General features: G+C 34.9%; 1 protein-coding gene across 5 annotated transcripts in view; it reads left to right on the top strand.

Annotated features, from left to right (window-relative positions):
- The window catches only part of PACRG (parkin coregulated), a 257,202-nt gene that overhangs the window by 8,433 nt on the left and 229,538 nt on the right, over window positions 1-19,231 (top strand). Inside the window, exon 2 of one of the 5 annotated variants that reach the window (XM_069786894.1) lies at window positions 6,042-6,139. The exons of the other annotated variants lie outside the window; for them this stretch is intronic. Within the exon in view, the coding sequence (XP_069642995.1) occupies window positions 6,092-6,139 (48 nt within the window). The 5' untranslated portion in view covers window positions 6,042-6,091. The remainder of the gene's footprint in view (window positions 1-6,041; window positions 6,140-19,231) is intronic. 5 annotated transcript variants of the gene reach the window in all.

Below are 19,231 nucleotides of genomic sequence, written 5' to 3'. Positions count from 1 at the left end.
TCTTCCATAAGAGTGTGGTTTGTGGCCACTCCATGGCTCTGCTACAACTAAGGTCAGACAAATTAGTGATGATTAAGTGACTCTCAAACTGGGGGGAAGAAAAAGGAAAAAGGCATTTGAGATGTTTTTGCTTTAAAAGCTTTGCTGCTTTTCTGAAGATGTGATGCGAAGAGGGCAATAAATACAACTGAGAAGGTACTTTATTTTTCTGATAAGTCGGTCTCCCTTCTGACCCTCAGAAAAACTATATAACACCATATTGTTCTGGTTATAATAGTGAACTACATCATAAACATAAGGTTGACTTCATAAATACAATTGAGTAAGCCTACATCAGTGCTTGGGTAGCAGCAACATGTGCTTATCAGCTGAGATCCCTACTGCAGCTAATTCTTCTTACATGGTCTGCTTCAACAAGTATGCAGCGAGTACTGCTGCCAAGTATGAAATGAATGCCATGAGGAATTGAAGCAGCAGGCCGTGTCTGTAGCTGTCAACCTCTGGGTGCCATCCCTTGTCTCACAGTCTCCTCCTGTCACTGCTATAACTTAAATGACATTGGAAGTGGTGAAGGAGACAGGAGAGGTAGCACAGTGACATTTGCACTACAGAAAGTAGTGGGGGAACACTGGGGAAACAGGAGAGGAACAAAATGTCACTCCCTAAAGTGGGGACCTGGGTGATCACTAACCCAATATGATTTTTGCTATGGCTCTGCTCCCCAGAGTTATGCACTGATGTGCTGAAGCCAGTTGTTGCCTTGTTGCATGCAGAGAGGGCTGGAGTCCATACCAGGGAAATGGAAGTTTTCTTTCTTTTCCTATCTGATGTTAATATATATTCCTGGTCTATGTTTAACTGAAATGAACTGGTAAGGCTTTGAAGGGGTCGGGGAGGTTTTGGTTTTTTCATTAAGTTTTCTTAACCATTTTGAAATTACAATTACTGCAAAGCCAAAAAATAGTAGCAAACAATACTGTTGGTACATTGATAAAATTTCTACACAATGTGATAGAAAAAATACTGTGAAAGACTGAGTGGTTCCTCCCAGCAACAGTTGATTCGTTGATATACTTGATACTCATATAAACAGTTTGGCATCGCTTTTCATTTTGATAGCATAGTTACATAATTTTTGCTGGAAAAATTACTGCACTCTGATAACTTCCTTAGATAAAGTACGTGTCAAATAAGATGAAGTTATAAAGGTCCAGTATGCGGTCACAATGTTCTGAAAGCTGCATTATGGAAGTCTTGTGTTTAATACTTACACTCTGACTCCATGCATACATTACAAATATTATGCTTATTATAGTTGCAGATTTTGGTCTCTGATGGGTGTAAGTAGAGGGGATGCGTGTAAGTAAAGGAATTGCTGCTGAGAGCAGTGTAATTCTAGAATCAGATAGACCTTCTATAGAACTTCAGTTGGGCCTCTTCCTTGACAAAACAGGATTCTGATGCGATAATAAAACCTGCCTGAATTATAATAGACTCAGAAACACAAAATTTAGATTTTCATGCATTTGTGATGATATTTTTTACTGCATGTTTAACAGTTTGCATGCTTGTGTTTGAAAGCAAGATTTTTCTTCTAAAAAAAAAATTACTCTTCATGGATGTTTCTGTAAAGGGTGATGTCAAGATCTTCATAGCAAGAGTGAATACAGATTTGTTTTCAGTTTGACAACAGAAATATGGATAGTGTGTCATGCCTTAATTGAAAGCTAATGTCATTAGCCTGTTTAGGATCCAGGCTAATTTTGTTTTGTGTTTTGGGGTTTTTTGTGATGGAAGACTTTTTATCACTTGTCTAGAGCAAACAATTGTATGCTGCAGTAAGCACAAAAGTTCTGCACAATGTGTGACAAAGTTAAAGCATCATAGAAATGAGTGTGCGATGAAAACTTTTGAATGCCTTGAAGCAAGCATGGCATACTGTTAAGTTCCTGTGTAACAACAATTTGGAGGAAGAATAGGTCTCTAAACTTATGTTTTGATGCCTATTTCATTAGTCATAAGCATATTACAGAGATTTTTTTGTGTGTTTGGTAGGCAATACATAGTATTCTGCACAAAACCCGATGTAAATCCAAATCAAAGGGTGCAGTATTTTCTTGCCTACCTTGTGTGCTTAAGACATCCATTGGTTTTGCCATTATCACATGAACAATTTTATTATCACTTTTGTCTCACTATGCATCTTGTTATAATATGAAAGAAAGAACTACTTCTGCATAAGTTGCTTGGACTTACCCATGTGTTCTTGAAAATATCTGTAGGTATTAAATCTTCTAAAGTTTAGCAGATCTTTCATTCTTTCAATAATTGTTCACATGGGATTTCTTTTCTGTTATTTTCATGTAAGATTTGTCTTAGTGACAGCTATATTATTAAGCCCATGTTTTACAGAATGAAATATTATTTTCTACATGTTTTTTTTTAATTTAGGGGAGCGAGGGAGCAAGGCCCCATGCAACGAGCATTCCTGCATGGGAGTGAGTGTGCAAGGGCTTGTGCAAGGAGCGTCCCTGCTAGGAGTCTGGGTGCAAGGACCTATGCAAGGCTGGGAGCATGCAAGGGCTCGTGCAAAGCAACGCATACAAGGCTGGTGCACGCCCCCACGCACATTCTCACTCCCGTGTGCGCCCATGAGTGCAGCCACCTCAGCCCCCTTTTTATAGTAATAGTTTAGAGGTCTTCTGAAAAATCCAAAAGCTTTGAATTATTTTCCTTTTGTTGTAAGTCTCATTGCATAAAATTAGGGGAGATACTTTATGATCCAAGTTTTCTGTTTCAAGACTAATCATAGTATACTTGTTCTGAAGACTGCTAGTCTACATTTAAATCCTTAGAAAAAATAAATAATGCCCCGGCTTTTCTTACTAATGATTTAATGTGACATTAGTGTTTTGTATTGGATATCTTCTCAGCTAAAACTATTTAGGCAAAGGTACATGCATACTTTACTGACATTGGGAGCCAGAATTTTATAAACCTTCTTTTTTCTTTTTCTTTTTCTTTTTCTTTTTCTTTTTCTTTTTCTTTTTCTTTTTCTTTTTCTTTTTCTTTTTCTTTTTTCACAGGAGTTGAAAACATACATCCTTACTTTCCAAAGCAGGTCTATTGATCTCTCTCTTTCTGCACTCTTATCTACTGCTCCGTGCCTACTTTTTCTGTGGCTTGCTTTACCTATCCTCCAGAAGTGTCTTTTTTTCATATCAGTGGATTTCTCTTGCAATGATGTTCAACAAGTGGTTTTTTTGGGGGGAGGGCATTCCCACATGGCTAGAAACCTTTTAGATAGCGTACTTATAAAGCTTCTACCCAGACCTTATTAGAATACCCTAGATGATAATTTGTACTGTAAAAAAATCTTAGAGGAATGAGCTCATTATACTTTTAAATTGCAGCTTTGTAAGGTAGGACTGAAAAAATACGTTTCACAGGAAGTGCATGTGTATTAGCTGATTTTTTTACATCTTTTATACAGTGTTTTACTAGCTCATCTCATGGCCTTCTAATTTGTGTGCCCTTCATTTATTTTGTCAGGTTTTAGATTAATAGTTTAAGGTCAGAGGAACAATTAATACAACTTGATTTGATCTCCTGCGTAATATAGTCCGTCAAATTCAGAAAGTGATTTCTGCATGAAATAAGTAACTTCTAGTTGAGCTAGAAGATACAGGGTTTTTTTAGAAAGTAATACAGCCCGAAGGTAATGGTGGTGTCAGAGTCCATTATATCTCTAAATTATGCCAATACTTAACTTAACCAATGCAATACTGTTAGAAATTTGCAGTCCATACCTATATATAATTACCACAAAATAGCCAAATTTCACTGTGTAAATATTTTAGACAACCACTTATAGAGAGATACTATCTTTAAAAATCCACAAAAGTAAAGTTTTAGCATGCTTCAGACTTCTACTTAAAACCTGTTTAAGTCATGATTATTTTATGAACTTCTAGTATGCCTTTGGACATATTTAATATGTATTACAATATTATTATTCAGGACAACAATCAAGTTTTAATATTTTATTTGATAGTGTCTGTAGGCTTTTGGTCATCCAATTGTTCATCCACTATGAAAAATACAGACAGTGCACTGAGATTGTGTGACATCCAGCACTTTATTTTAAAAAAGCAAAATAAGTTCAGTTGTATCAGTGGAAATCAGTGAGTTACACATTTAAACTTGCATGGGATTTCACAAACTCTCCTGTCTGCTGTTTTCTGACAAAGGAGTCTTTATAACAGAAATGTTAACTGTGTGTCAACCATTGACAATACTGTGCCTGCCAATAGTATACAACATTCAGACCTTTGGATATAAATTTTGTTGAGGAAATTACTGGGTTTTCACAGGATTGCTTCTGTTTGGATTGTCATTTTTCCTTTTCTCTGTCACCAGATAGAATTGAAATTTTTTTCAGCTTAAGTGAGAAAACAAATGGCCCTTTAGTAGCAATAGAACAATTCTTCCTCTGTTGTACAATGTTCCGTTAGACAGTAATAAGAAAGTGTGTTTTGGGGGATATATTAAAATACATTTGCAGAATTGCAATCACGAAATTGCCAGTAACAAATCAGTTAACTCTAGATTTTTTTCCTCTGTTTGATATTCCTTAAGTTGTTCTTTATCGGGTCATCCTTAAGTAGGATATTTTATCCTATTTGTTCTTTTGCTTCCAGCAAGTGGAACACTATGAGCTCTTATTCTTTTATGTTATTAAATATTCTTCATTTTTACTAGTTTTAAGTTAATACCCTTTTAACATTGATAACAAAAAACCTTGCTTGATGGCGTGTTTAGCACTGGTGTTTAGCCAACTACATGGCTGAGCACTTCTCAACTTGTAAAATACAAGCAAAATGTTTGTTCTGATTGCGAAAATAATTCCTCTGAAAGCAGCTGTAGCTGAGATGTGCGTATGACCTTTTCTGCTTGAAGTCACAGGTTAGAGTTCATACTTTAGAGAGGCTAAATGCACATCAGCTGACTCTTAACTGAACGTTCTTCCCAGTAGACTGGAGGTAGACTCCCTTGCATTAGAAGTTCTCCTAAAGCCTTAACTCTTGTGTTCTTACCTCTTGTGTGGCCTACTGGGCAAAGATAGTTTTGCAGTTGGATTATCAGATTTTGATGCTGAAATTTTGAGCATTTAGACTTGAAATTTTGTGAACTGGAAAAAGAAATGAACAGAGTCACCACCTCCTGAGTTTGTAATATAACTCCTAAATAAATATGCAAAAGATGGAGACATTTAAGGGACTTTCCTGAAAGCAGTTTTTATTCTTCAGAAAAGAATGTCATGGTTTGTATTTTCAGTAGGTAGATATATCACTTTTATAGTCTTGATTCAAGTGACTGAACTCCAAAGAGGAATGGAAATTCACATACATCCCTGTACTCAGCATCTTGTAGGTATTCAGCATGTCTCCCAGCACTTCATCTTTTTGAATTGCTGAAGTGTCTCATTCTGTTCACCAACAGTTGAAGGAGCCTGGGTTCAGAGCCTAATTTAGGCTCTTTGAATTGCCCTGGTGCTGGGGGCTGGTGTTCAACTGTTAGACCCTATTTTTCACTTTGGGTTTGTATCATGCATAACTCAATGGGACAGCAGTCTTTGATGAGGTATGTAGAAAATATCATAATGTAAATATTGGTTATTAACTAGCAGGAGATTTAAAAAAGTTTCACTGAGTGTTGTATGTTCATTATATAGGGGATTCCATCGTCCTCTCTAGTATCTAGTACTCTCTCCTTTAGCCTATATTTTCAGGTTTCTTTATTGTTTCTTTCTTCAGTCTATTTCATGGTTTTCTTCATCCCTGTCTAACTGACTCCTTTAGATGTATGCTGACTTTTCTTCAGGGTCCCATAGACCCACTCTCAGAGACAGAGTAGTTCACAAGGTATCCATTGAAGGAGCTATTATGGCATCTTCTTTTCTTGCAAGTTACAAACTGTCTGATTAAAATGGTAACTTCGGATGACCTTTATAAATATTATCATGGTTCTTGTGTTTTCAGAAGGACTCTCTAAAGCTGTGTAACATTTGCAGCCTAACCACTGGAAGATTATGCTACTACATGAAAAAACACAAAGTGAAAATAAACCATTGCATCAGGTACGAAGCATCCAAACTAACACAGCCCAATATCCTGCAGGTTTTTTGTTTTCTGGTTGATTAGTATCAAAATTAAGCTTTTTCTGCTGATATTTAATAAGGTATTTGGTGTCTAGTAACATGAGAGACAAGCCTCTTGATTGGAGCACTCTTCTCTGTTCTCTGGTATTTCCATAAAACATGAAGGCAACTGTTTATGCTTGAAATCTGCCTTTTTGTCAAATTCAGTTGAAAATGACCAACAAATACACGTTCTTTAGGAATGAAGGCAGACAAGTGTACACGCAGCATGGATGTATAAGCCTTCTTTCCTTATGAAGCTGCTTTAGAAAGGGTACCCATAAGCATTCATTCTGTTTGCCAGGAAAAAAATGAGATAAAGGAACTAAATAAAATTGAACTATTGCAATACCACAAGTGAATCATACAAGCAAGAAAAAGATTGAGTTCCTTTCAATCAGAAGCCATTGCTTGAAGATGAACCAAAATGTCTAAACACTTAACAATTGAGTTACATAATTTTATTGCAAAAATAAACTGTTTCTCAGAGCCTAGAATTCCGTTTTGGAACTACAAGAGCATTAGTGACTTCAGTGGTTTTCCGGTGAAGTAACTGGTAGTATCACCAAAGTTGACAGCAGGGTGCATCAGCAGCACAATACAGAACTTCTTGTAGAATCAGAATATCTGAAGCAGATCCTTTTTGTCACTTCATTAGAAAGTACAAATTCTTTTCCTATAGTGACAGAGGAGAAGCCTCTGACTACCTTTCTAGCTTCCACGTTTAACCTGTAGGTGTTATTCCACATGACTAAAGGTTAAAGAATTTGTTACCAAGTTTTGTAATTAACCAGTAAGTATATTGTCATTTATTGGGTCCTATTGTTTAACGTCATGATTTTAATGTACTAGAAACATGAATTAATTAAAAGGTATTACTTATTTAAGAAACATTTCTCAAACTTTACTAAATGTCTTCTGATAACATACATTTGTAAACACAGGAAGCTAGTAATCATGGTAACACTTTCAATTTGTAAAGACACAGTCAAGGACTGCAGCTGTAAAGCTACCAGTAAGACTAAACATTCTAATGTATATTGAAGAGTTTATTATAGAAAACGTTTGTGTAGTATTAATGAAAACCAGCCTTGCAACAATAAGTTCTCATAAATAAAATAGAATGAAGTGGTAGATAAAAATAAAAGGCATGGAGGAAAAAATTGCTTTCTGTATAAACCAAATACATGTGTTCACTTCTGAATGAGAATAAGACAAAAAGAGTTTTATCAATGTTCATTAATATAAAATAAGGTTTTGTAATTTATGTAATCTATATTAGTAAACCTGTGAGATTAAAGTGGTTTTGCTGCTTACGTAAGTGAAGGACAATTTATAACATGGAAGTACGACTTAATTTCCCAGCTCTTATGTACAATACTGTATCCTGGGAAAAGTAATAAAAGGAATTCTTCCAAGAATAGGCATTTTATAGAAAATTACCATGAGAAAACTTACTTTCGTTTAGAGATAAAATGGTATGAATGATAGAGGTAAGATGGTATCATGGGATAATAAATTCTTACCACACTGATAAAAAAACATTTTGCTTTTTTTTTTAAAAAAGCATTTATTCAGTGATCTGTGAGTTCAGTTAATAGACTTATGGAACATAAATATTTAGTGACAACTTTAATTTATTGTAAGTTACTAGATGAAATGTCTTGGTGAAAGCTATGGTAACTTTTTTATAGTTTTCAAGAAGCAAGAATTTTAGTCCTGACATAGGAATTTGTATTGGATACTTATATAATTTAATTTTCTCAGAGTATATAATTATTTTTATTTAGTGTTCTAAGTAGATTCACATTCTACATTAAAATGTTACTTTTTATTTACTAGATACACTTTCTGTGGGCTACCAAAAATTGAAAAGAAACTGATAGCTGAGTACTTTGACCATGAAGAGTATAGAGTGTGGAACAAGTATCAATAAACCTTTTTTTTGCTGCTATGAGCCCTGTATTTATGCCGTTTATTTTCTCCAGACAGTATGATTTTCTGTCTCAGTGCTGCAACCAAAATTCAGCTATCAAAATACAGTTCTTTAGCCTGAAAAAAATCATGATTTTGCTACAGACTTTAATGGAATATAAAAAAGACAAAATCTTCCCATTTTCACTTAAATGAGTTTTTTTTAAGATTCAAATGAACCTGCTAAGCAGAACTTGTATTCAGTTGTCTAAAACTAAAATATGCATGTTTATCCTTTAAACTCTTTATTTTTTGAAGTATGATATAAAGAGCTTGAGCGTGATAGATCAAACTGAATTTTTTGAGTCATTCATGTCATCCTCAGCTACTGTGTTTGCAATATTTGAGACTGAAAGTGAACAGGTAGATAATAACATCAATGTACAACTGGAAAATATGAAAGCAAAAGTAGTGAAGATGTGTTTGTATGTATGGCTGGTGGCACTGTTTGTGGATTGAATCTCAGTGAAGAATCAGGAGGGCCTAAGTAACTTAGTTTTAGCCAGCTCTTCAGTCTTGCTTATGGCATTCAGAGCATTCTAGTGTTCCTGTTAAACCATCTCCTTTCCAGCACAGCCCCAAGGAAGGTGATAGACATCAAACCTCTCATCAGTGTTTGGCCCTGAGTATCTTCTAAAAGTATTTTTTTCCCAGTACCACACCTTTCTTTGTCTCATTCCAGACATTTTTTAACAATACATCCAGGTTTTTCACAAGGGCCTTAGGTCTGCAGTCCATCTGTGTTTGCAGGAATGAAGTGAAATAAGGAATCTGCTAGTTTCTGTTGCCACTTAAGAAGTGTGTTTTCTCAAGATCTCTCATAAAGTTTTGTGTTAAACAAAACGAGGTAGAACCAATCCTCATAGCGTCACACAAATAAAGGCTTTCAGGGCTGGAAAGAAACCACCCGTCAGAATTGTCTTGAAGCTGACTGATAGGAATTGACCTATCTAGTTCAGGGTGACTGATTCATTTCTGCCAGTCTCCCAGGCAAATCAGCAGCACATGCTGTTCTTCAGTGTTAAACACTGCTGATAGGTTTAATGAAGTAAGCATGGATATCTTCCTCTTAGCTGTGCCAGAGAGGAAATACTTCACAAGCAAGACTAATACACTCTGAAAGCTGTTACCAAGTCTGAAAGCCCCACTGCCCAGATTTAGGTCGTTGGCAGAGAGTTCAAATTCTGTAGAAGAGTATGTTGGTTTGGTTTTCTTAATTATTTTTATGATAATTTTTCCCAAGAATAAAAAGCTATATTATGTAGTAGCTGGGCAGAACATGTGGACTGAAAGGAGTTTTTCAGCCTAGGCATTAACATTTCATTTTTCATGTTGGTTTAAAAAAAGTGATTTAGGTTCAGATCATGTTCAGATAACATTAGGCTGCTCAGGGCTTTGTCCAGCTGGGATTTGATTGTCTTCAAGGATGGAGATTCTACGTCAACTTTGGATAACCTGTTCCAATGACTGTCTTCATTGTGAAGAAGTTTTTTCTACTGTCTAGTCAGAATTCTCTTTATTGCAGTTTGTGAACATTGCCTCTTCTCTTTCTGTTGTGCATCTCTGGGAAGAGCCTGACTCATCTCTACTGTCCCCTCATGCTGGGTAACAGAAGATACAATGAGATTCCCATTAAACTTCCTCTTCTTAAGGCTGAACAAACTGTTTCTCTTGGCCTCTCTTCATGTGTCATGTACTCTAGCCCTTTCTTCATATTGGTGGCTTTCCACCAGCCTTGCTCCAATATATCAATGTCTGTCTTGTACTGGGGAGTTGAAATGTGAGCTTGTACTCTAAATACAGTCTCACAAACATCAAATAGAGAGGGATGCTGAATTCCCTCAACACTCATGATGTAGCCCAGAACACAGTTGCCATATCTCTGCCACAAGGCTACACAACTGTTCAACTTGTTGTTCAGGGGGATCCCCAAGATCTTTCCTGCTAAGCTGCCTTCTAGCCAGTCAGTGTCTAGCCTGAGCTGTTCCAGTGCAGAACTTTGCATTTACTATTGCTGAACTTTGTGAAATTCCTGTCAACTCATTTTGCTGGCCTGTCAAGATATTTCTGAATGTCGCCCTCCAAATTTGATGTCATTCACAAGGTCTCTCAGAGGACATTCTGTCCCACAGTCTAGCTGCTTAATGAGATGTTAAATAGCTCAGTATTGAGCCCTGAAGAATGCTTCCTGTAACACCCTACCAGCAGTTGGTCAGCTAACTGCTATCCTTTGGGCCCAACAGTCCACCATTTTCCACCCTCTTTGTGGTCAGTTCTTCATGGAACTTACTTGAAGTGAGTGGGATGTAGACTGCCAAATGGTATTAGATGCCACACTACACATTTATGAACGTCTCCATCTCATTAAGATCATGGGTCCATGCACGAACTCATTTCTACATCAACTCCCTGCTCCTTGAGAATAAGAATCAACTAACATACTTCTTTTATACTCTATAATTTTAAAATCTTATTCTCCACAATTTCTTGAAGAGATGAATTGCATATCTTATCCCAGTGTGATGAATACAAAGATTATAAATCTAATTTTTTTATATCACTATCGTTGCTCTGTAATCAGTGTATCTTATATCTATTATTTCTTCTGAAAGTGTGCAGGCCTTTCTATATTTACTAGATAAGATTTCAATTTAAAAAAATTGTACAATTACATTTCCATGATGTGAGAAGGAACAGCAATGTAATTAGTGTTAACAGGGCCACATGAATTTTACTATACGTTCCTAGATTATGTAGATTTCTGGTTATGTAATACAAGTAAAATTTCAGCATGCTATTGGCACTAATAAATATTACAGTGCAGTGTTTGAAAAGCTTTTTGAGTTTTGAACTATTTGAATACTAGCTATTTTTCACTTAGAACTCCAGGATCTAAGTTGGAAGAAGTTCGTTAATGACTGGCTTTTCTGTGTGGAGAAAGACAGATGGCTAGCTGCCACTTAGCTATATTATTGCAATTATATTTGATGGTGATTAGAATAAATGTGGGCTGAATATACTGTTGTATTGGTAGGTTAGAACAGAGCTAGATGAATAGATTAACCAAAATCATTGGAAGATTCAGGTTTTAGACATCAGGTAAACCAGGCCTACTTTATTAAACTCCATGGAAGGAAGATAAAGCTAAAAAGTGGCTCTGGTATCTCCCTCATTCTTCTTAATAAAAGCAAGTTCACTATTTTGCACATGTAACCTTTCAAGCTTCATGTACTATTGTGTATCTTGTCTTCTGTTGATTTTATTCTCTTGGAAGTTGGCCTTTTGCTTTTTGTATTTTTCTGAATGTGATTTAATTAGTATTTTATAAAATCTGTCAGGTATAGGAACATAAGTAGAGAAAACATGTTGAAGAGGTTGGTAACCAGTATTTATTCTGTAACTAGCCTAAGTGAAGGCTTATTTACTCTATTACTTTTTTCTGTCGTTACAGTCTGACTTTTTGTTATAGTCTTGTGCTAGTCTGACTTGATGAGGTCTAAAGGGTATCAGTCTTCTTCTGTATAGCACTTTGGCACTGTATAATCATATCAGCCATTTTTCATTACTATTGCAGTGTTTATAGTAAGGTGGTGACAGTGTATAGGTGTCAAAACTAACTTCTCTATCTTCTGTAGCTTAGTTTGCAGACAGACAGTCTGCAATGTCAGTAGACATTTGGCTTGCTTTTGACCAAAAGTACTGCAGTTACAAGAGAGCAGGGTATAATTCAGCAACAGATTTCAGTGAATATGAATTAAACAAAGCATCCCTAGAGCTACATGGTAGAAGTGTTACTAATTCTCCGAGTTATTACCTCATAATAACTAGCATCCTGAAGATGTTCTTCTGTTACTAAATTCTTGCAGAGTGAGTGTGTTCTATGAAATACTGAATAACATTTTTCTCAGTGTGTGATTCACATTGAGTACTTTATCTCTGGTAATCAGATCACAATGCATAAAGGAAATGTGTATGTGGTTACATCGGGCAGAATTCAGAGGAAAATCATATTTTAATTCCATTTGAAATAATATTTAGAAGAAAAATGGAATCATCAAGCAACTTTTCTGCATGTGTTTAATGGATCACATCTTATAGACTTCTGGAGTTGCATGGTTGTCAGAAAGTTATTCAGTAAAGGGAAAGGCTAATGATGAATCATTTTCAGTTTTACCATCTCTCCAAAACACTACAAAAAAAAAGTATCGTTATGCTCAAATTTCTAATGCAATTTGAAACTTACCTCCAAATCAGGAAAAAATAATGATTAAAAACTGTAGTTTGTAGTTTCTATTATAAAATATTGTTTCATTTAACCAGATGTATAGCTAGTGATCCACTACACTGTATTATAGGTTAATTTATAAGAATTAAGTCTAAAAACCTGAAAATATTTAAGGGAAATCAAAAGTTTTCAGGCATCGCAGATTGACTGAACTTAAGTATTTTACTTGTCCTCAAAATTCATTGTACTTTACTAACATATTTATCCAGGCAGCTGAAAAGAATCCCATTTGGGGTAAAAATGGAAGTTAGTTTTTCTACCTTGTTCTGTTTTCAGCTTGTCTGTTAATAATAATTCCACACTGTCAATTGTAATGATGGTTTGTGTGGTAGCTCAGAACTAAATAGAGCCACCAACCTAACTCAGCTAACAGTAATCATATATATACAACTTTCTCTCACTGTTGTGGATAAGGTAAAATGTAAATAAGGGTGAAAAAGCTTAATATTCTATTACAAAATGTTAGGAAGTCAGAGCTTCTGTCTGTATTTTCTCTAAATGTTGCCAAGGAATGAGCTTTTTTCTGCAAATCATAAAAAATGGTATTATGTTTTGAGATTTTTTTTGAAAAGTCAGCACATTAAATGAAAATGTATCCTCTTCATCAGAATGTACATTTTAATTATACTTAATGTAGCCTATGACTAAATAATATATTTACTATAATGGTCTTATAGTAATATTTGCTTGATCACTTACTAAGCTTTTACAGGATTTAAGTGATGGGTATAGAGTTCCAACAAAATTTGCATCTGTAAGGCTTTTGCATGAGTATTTTATGAAAAAAGAAAGTAAGAAGGTACATGGAACCTGATATTTTCCTGTGCTTCCTTAATCTTTTTTTTTTCCAAAGTATCTAGATAAAGAAAACCACATTACATCAATTACACAGTTATGCTTTTGTGCTTACACAAAGCTATCTATATCTTTCAGAATGCTTTCATACTTTAATATGTAAGATCACTTTTTGTATTGAGCTACATGTATGTAGGCTTCTGAGCCCATGCACATTTTCGTTTTCCTTGTAGAAGTCAGATGAGTTGTATACAAGCATAGGTGTCCATGTGAACCCCGATCATCAAAGATCTTGGTATAAATTAAAAATTTGGGATATTTAGGACTTGTCTGTAATCCTCGCATATGTCTGATTTCAGCATGAGCAGGAACATAAAACTTTATGCTGCTGTGGCATGAAGTTCAGTACAGGAAAGCTACTAATGTTAGTACTAGGGAATCCGGATGAATACTTTTGTGCCAGAAACTGCAGACCTACTGACAATTCCACTACCTGTGTCAGCTCAGTGAAAGCTGGTACAGAGTGCGCTTACATGTGCTGTGATAATCCTTCTGCTCACAGTGGAGCACCATTACAACACAGGTCTATCAGATTTTTAATGTGTGCCTAGTTATGTTTAATATGATGTATATTAATATCTAAAATATGTTACTGAATTGTAAATACATGTATTTACACAGATAGTTGATACAGATAGTGGTACAAATATAAATAACTTTGTGTTCTTGTATTTGTACACAGAGATAGCTATATTCACAGTTAAGTTACTTCGATAGATTTCTGAAATTCTGTTTTCATACCATTTGATTATGTGATAATTTAAAAAACAAACTAAGGCATTTTCAGATACAGGGATGAGAAAATGTATATGCAATCTTCAAGCCAATTTATCATTATTTGTTACCATGCTTGCATAAGCAATTAGGTTATATAGACATGCAGAGATCATTATTATTGTTTTTAAAAAGCTTAACCTTTTAGCATAGAATTAGTATACGAAAATTTAGCCCAAAGATTGCTTTTCCTAGTTACAAATTTTTGAAAGTCAGAGTTCATAATGGCAGTATTTCTTGTGTTCCCTCCTCTTACAGCCATCGTAGCATAGCTTGGTAGCTAATAGGGGCGTTGCGAGCAACCCTAATACTTAGGTGGCATAACCTTTTCCATTTTAATGGATTCTGACATTCTTTTCTTTCATAAGCTGTCACATTTACAGTGTTTGCAGCAGATCTTTAATTTGGTGTAAATAAACCATTCAGGCTATGGTGTCGTTTTTGTAACATGAAATTCTCTTCAGCTTTTGCTGATACATAAACGTGAATGTTGAGATATCCTTTCTTACTTGCAGAAGAACTGTGGCCAAGTACCAGAATAATACCGTGTCAAAATTTGGAGGCAGACAGGCCTCTCTGCCGAAGTGAATGCTTGAGAGCTCTCTGAGCTGCTGTATATTGGAAGGGGTGGGACAAGAGCCGAAACAAGCCAAGCTGTCCCATCTTCAGAACTGGGCTTTATTCTACCCCTGACAAAACTGTCTGCAGAGGAAATGAAGCTTGGTTCCCACTCCCAGTAGATGTTTCCCCATGTCCAGGGTATTTTGTTCCTGCATATAGTTTCCCTTCTTTTTTCCTTCTTCTCTGCCTCTGACACAAGCACCATATGGTCATAAAGGTATCTTAGTATTCCAACAAAAATAATGAGAGGTGGAGGAGAAAAAGAGAGTGGAGTGAGTTGTTTCCTTTGCCAAAGGTGGAATTGTTTGCTTTTTCCTTTAAAAAAGCACATAGGAGGGACTACATAGGAACAAATATTATATTAGTTGTAAAGCACACCAAAATTAGGAAGTGGCAGATTCCAGATTGCCCATGAGACCCTAATTGGTGCTTCTTTGTGCATTTATAGTATGCTATAATTTTTAATAATGTTATAGTATACTCGTTTTTATTATTCAGTCCTCAGGATAAACTCAGAAGGGTTAGAAATGAGATTGCATGTGCAATATTAAATTTGCTGGTTTTAGATTATTACTTTATTTTGCAACATTAAAATCTTTTGCTCATTCAGTGTATGTAGACAAATGTGCCAAAATCTAATAAGCAGGTATTTGGGAAATGAATATTTTAGAAATGTGTGTATGTCATGCATTTTATTTCAATTATTTGGGGAAATTATACAGGAATGATAAAATTTATTTGATCATAAAATACTGATGATAATCAATAATGATTAATAAAGTATATATCTAACTTTATTTCCCATTGTTGTGTCCATGCATGCAATGAAGACAAGAATTTCTAATCATAAAAATTTAACCTGCTAAGCATTATAAACAAAACAAATTTTAGAAAACATGGTAGAGTTCCTTTTATATAAAAATGATGTAACTCAAACTCATTATGGTAATGATTACCCTTATGTTTGCATCCTTTACTGTATGCAGATTCGAGTTATATTTATCAGATTATAATAGTTATGAACTTTGCACATTCATTCCATTGAAGCTTGCATGCTTCTTCATAGCATAAACATTTTTTCATTCTGTCTGATTATTGTTGTGGTTCATGCTGTTTACACTGTAAATTCTCCTGGCTAATGCCATTCACAGATCTTGTTCCATTTTTGTTCAGTAGTTCTAAAGAGGCAAATTGAGAAGAGAAAAGCTTCTGTGAGTTACCTGTCCTTTCTTATGACTCAAGCCCTTCTGACAGTTTTTAATATTGTAGCATTTTCCTTCTGCCCTTTCAACTTGCTGGGTGTTCAACTTCCATCTTACTCTTTATCTGTCTGCAGAAGTGGCTACCTTCAGCACGCATTTAAAGAACATGACACTCTTCCTTGCCTATGGTCTCTAAAATATGCTTCCAAATGATTTTTTTGTTGATCTACCCTTCTTTCCACAAAAATGTTTTCTCTGTTTTTAAACCTAGTTTCCAAAGAGGGAGAGAGAAAGCTAAAGAAACTGTAAGCAAGGCAAGGTCATAAGACATGTTAAAGGAGCTGAGGTTATTGTGGTGTTGGGTACTATGGAGGAGACTACAAAACAGTAGGAAACTCCAGTTTGGAAGTCTCCCTATTCTTAGAACAATTTGTTTTTCTATATTGCTGCTGTAGAAGTGTTTAAACTTGCCCTTAAAGGACTATTTAACATTCCAAAGAGCTAACTAAACAGGGAAACTATGGTAATGATGCTTCTTCTGGAGCCCAGGGGTCAAAATACAGAGTTGTACAATTTCTCACCAAGTTTGTTAAGGCCAAAGTACATTTAATTGTTTTAAAATGCATTTGTTTTTTGAAGATATACACATAAATAGTTCACACAGGATGCTGTGTGGATATTTACTGCTTTTTAGCTATCAAGAGGCAATAAGTAATTATTGTTACAATCAACAGTTTTTCTTCTGTTGCTTCCCTGTAAATAGAAAACTCTTTGATATATATCTATATTACAGCTTGAGTGAAAAAAAGTTGTTGAAATCTTCACTTACTTACAAAATTAAATGATATGGGGTTTGTAAATGTTATTTTTTTAAAACCTGATATGCAGTTTATATGCTAAGAATATGTGGGGTATTAAAAATAGTTATGAAAAATTCTTACATAAACTTTTGATTGGCTGAATTGCTAACTAAATTATTACATAAGCTTTCTCTAAAAATATTAATTCTAAATGGAAGCAACTGAAATGGAGCATAAGCAATAACATTTCTTATACAAGTTATCTTACTTTTTAAAAAACTGAACCTTGATTCATCTTTCATTAGTTAAAGCTTTATCCTCCAAATGTAAGTTATTTCAGTGTTGGATCAATTTATTTTGAGAATTCTAACTTCAACTTTTATTTTTTCCCCTCATCAGGCACATCAGAATGTTTTATTAGAAAAAAAAAAATTGTTGATGTATTGAGCTAGTGTTATAAGTTTAGTTAATAGCTCTGAATAGTTCAGCTTATAAATTTATATATACATATTTATGTGGGCTTAAGGAGGATTATTCATATGATAGTAAGAAAAATCTCACAAGAACCCCAATCTTAGATTGATTTCCGCTGTTTAGAATTGACCAGAATTGGAAGGTTTCAAAACCAGCTGTCATGTGAAAAAAGCAATAAACTGGTTCATATGTACCTGGAAATAAGGTGGGGTTTTTTATCTGAACAATCGCCTTTCAATTTCTGCCCTCATTTCTTCATTCTATATTATATTTCTGCACCTATACCTATTTTTTGAGTAATTTCTTTAAATTAAGATATTACCACATAAATTGCTGTCATAAAGGAATATAACTCAGCTTAATATATATTTTTATTTCTGTACTTTTCAAGTTCTAGTTGATGATTCTATAGTAATACTACCAGTTAGTATCTGTACTTGATTGTCCTGGTTTTGGTTGGAATAAAGTAAATTTTCTTCCCAGTAGCTGGTATAGTGCTGTGTATTGGATTTAGGATGAGAATAATGTTGAAAACACACTGATGTTTTAGTTGTTTCTAGGCAGTGTTTACACTAAGTCAAGGGCTTTTCAGCTTCTCATGCCAAAGGGATATTCCGTACTATGTGACATCATGCCCAGTATATAAACTGGGGAAGTTGGCCAGGGGACACGCAGCTTGGAGATTGGCTGGGTACCAGGCAGTGGGTGGTGAGAAATTGTATCATGCATCACTTGTTTTGTATATTCTATATTTATTATTTATTAGTATCATTTTTCCCCCCTTCCTTTTCTGTCCTATTAAACTGTCCTTATCTCAACCCATGAGTTTTACTTTTTTTTTCTGATTCTCTTCCCCCATCCCACTGCAGGGGGGCAGGGAGTGAGCAAGTTACTGTGTGGTGCTTAGTTGCCTACCAGGGTTAAACCACAATGTTTATTTTTCCAGAAGAAGGAAAGCATACACAGATCTTTCTTTGAACACATGCTATTGCCTTAATTCATAAAGGTTACAAAAGTTAACAATATATACAGTAACAACTATGCATACTCAAGGATTGAGACATATGACTGGCTCTGATTTTGAATCAGTGACTTGTTTATACTACTGCTTTGTTAAATAAGCGTAATTATTAAAAAAAAAAAAAGAGAAATGTTTTTCTGCCATTCCACTGTCTCTAAACCATTCAGAATAAATCTGCTTGCAAACATCATTAAATGTATATTTTTCACATTTATGAACATTTGGTATTTTGAGGGTGCTAAACAATTGACTGTCCAAATAGCTTTTTTTTGTTTGATACGACATTCTTAGGTGGTCAGTCAGAAAAAAAAGGATTATTCCATTCATTGTGAATTCTGCTACTTCTAGTATCTCGATGTAGTGATCTTTAATAAGCTATTCACTTAGCTGTCTATGAGAAAGAATGAACTTCAGTTACTCTGTAGATCTAATTTCAACTTGCTGTTTTATAGCATTTCTTCAAATAGTAGTCATCCAGACAAATCTATTCTTGAAAGCTTCTTGAAGGCTAATTACATATCCTATACAGAGATGCATGTTACGTTGATGAAAAAATCATAAATCAAGACATAATTATAAAGTTTAGTAATGCTAGAAAAGCAAGAAAAGGAAAGTTGGGAAGGAGTTTTTTCTTACCGCAGTTACCATTCTCCTTAAAATTCTATGGTTAGCATAACTGGAATAACCCTGGTACAAATTTATGCAAACCTATAAAAGATTAATGCTGATTCCTATAGATTTTTGTATTTGGGAAGCTGCCATAAAATACACAGTTCACTAAAACATTTCCTGTTAATTTGGTGTGGCATAACATGACTTATTCTCAAATATAAAATGTCATTGTAATCATATGTTACTGGGATTTACTTTTCCTCATTCAGTCATAAGAGAAATATTACTGATTGGCACTTTGCCAACAGTAGAGTCCTTGTCTTAGTCTGGTGTACCAGGCGATAATGATTGTATAACATTTCTCTTTCAAAAACCCTGTGGTTTTGCGTTGCCTCTTGAACCAGGTACCAGCTG

Source organism: Haliaeetus albicilla, chromosome 7 (assembly GCF_947461875.1).
Source record: "Haliaeetus albicilla chromosome 7, bHalAlb1.1, whole genome shotgun sequence".
NCBI lineage: Eukaryota > Metazoa > Chordata > Aves > Accipitriformes > Accipitridae > Haliaeetus > Haliaeetus albicilla.
This window is presented reverse-complemented; position numbering and strand designations above follow the sequence as displayed.